The sequence below is a fragment of the Liolophura sinensis genome, chromosome 1, assembly GCF_032854445.1.
Source record: "Liolophura sinensis isolate JHLJ2023 chromosome 1, CUHK_Ljap_v2, whole genome shotgun sequence".
Taxonomy (NCBI): Eukaryota; Metazoa; Mollusca; class Polyplacophora; order Chitonida; family Chitonidae; genus Liolophura; species Liolophura sinensis.
In genome coordinates, this window is record NC_088295.1 from 78,722,414 (window position 1) to 78,724,355 (window position 1,942).

General features: G+C 40.2%; 1 protein-coding gene across 1 annotated transcript in view; it reads left to right on the plus strand.

The window, feature by feature from the left end:
* The first annotated feature begins 17 nt into the window (after window positions 1–17).
* The window catches only part of LOC135464438 (zinc metalloproteinase nas-36-like), a 10,545-nt gene continuing 8,620 nt past the window's right edge, over window positions 18–1,942 (plus strand). The window contains exon 1 of the mRNA XM_064741867.1: window positions 18–150. Coding sequence (XP_064597937.1) covers window positions 18–150 — 133 coding nt within the window. The remainder of the gene's footprint in view (window positions 151–1,942) is intronic.

Genomic DNA, 1,942 nt, shown 5'->3' on the forward strand with positions numbered 1-1,942 from the left:
GTTGGACCGTATAGAATATGACACAGCTCCCGTGCTCACTGCTGCAGCTTCGATGGTCTCGTTATGGAGGACCACACCTGTTGCATATTTCCTTAAGTAACACCCCTGAGCCTCCAATCGTCACAGATTCCGTCAGCGAGTTACCCAACCGTTTGTTTCATGTCATTTTCTCAATGGCAGGTAGTGTGTGTACTGGGATAACTCAGCATCAAAATCAACCCCCACTTGTTCCGCTTTGTTAAGCTTGTTAAGTTTTAAATAAAAAAAGCTCGAGCAAAACGCCAGAGGCTTTTAGAGAAAATTACCCAGCTAGTTTGTGTTAAATCTTGACAATATATCCGTGTTGAAACAAACAGAGCGTCACATGCTAAACAACACAAGGCTCAGAGGTACCCTCAAATCTACAAAGTTGAGCGATTTTCAAGTAACAGAATATAGTTATACATGTACGCTATTCTGTAAGTTCGTTTACCTGTTGACATCACCACCCATCCTCTCTATTCGATAGTTACATCTATTTCTCTGCTGAAAAAAAGATTTCATCACTGCTCGACAAAGTGATGATTCTTTTTAGTCCGTCAATGTCTTCTTTATCAGGTCTCGTCCATTCAACGTAAATTTTTAAAGTCATCCAACACCAGATATCTTCTCCGCCAACGTCATCATTCAACATATAGGCCCCACATCTTAAAAATCAATCGTCATCGTGACGCCACTCCCGCCACCCCCATCAAATTCATCCTCCAGCAGATTTTCTTTCCCACCAAAATCGTCCTTGATCAGGTTTTATCTCCACCAAAATGCACCCTTGATCAGGTTTCTTCTCCACAAAAATGCATCCTTTACGAGCTGTTTACCAACAAAGACATCTTCATAAATATCGGCATATATATCGGCTAGGAAAGTCATCCTTCACTAGATTTTCTCTCCATGAAGGTCATCCTTCATCAAACTTTGTCTCCATCAAAGTCATCTTTCATTAGATTTCTTCTTAATCAAGTCATCTTTCATCAGATTCGTCTTTTTCAAAATCATCATTCACCAGACTGTACTTTCTCCGTCAGTCATCATTCTCTAATGTCTCTACAACCATTATTTTTGTTCAGGTTTGTTACAGCATCGTTGACATTCCGCAGGCTATGGAGATTCACTCCATGGAGATTAGCCATCTTTCAGTCACATGATTTTACATATTATCCACCAGCAACCATTCAGTAAAGAATAACGTAAAACCCCAAGCATACACATATGCAAACACACACACACACACACACACACACACACACACACACACACACACACACACACACACACACACACACACACACACACACACACACACACACACACACACACACGCATACCCTATGTTATATGTTACACATTTTCACCTATAATCAATTATATACTATATACTAGTACATTGTCCACCGCAATCCTGCCCAAACATGTTAAACATTTTCATCCATTGTTAAGCATTATACACTGTCCATCGTATTGCTATCCAAACATGTTAAACATTTTCATCCACTATTAAACATTATACAATGTTCGTCGTATTGCTGTCCATATATGTTAAACATTTTCATCCACTGTTAAGAATTATACACTGTCCATCGTAATGCTGCTCAAACATGTTAAACATTTCATCCACTGTTAAGCATTATACACTGTCCATTTTATTGCTGCCCAAACATGTTAAACATTTTCCATTGTATTGCTGCCCAAACATGTTAAGCATTTTCACCCACTATTCAGCATTATATCCTGTTCAAGGAATCGTTGTCCTTACATGTTACACACTTTGGGGGGCCTCCGTGGCAGACGACATTAGCACGCCAAGACGGCGCAATGACCCAGAGGCCTCTTACCAATACGGTCGCTGTGAGTTCAAGTCCAGCTCATGCTAGCTTCCTTTCCGGAAGCTACTTTAAATAAGTAC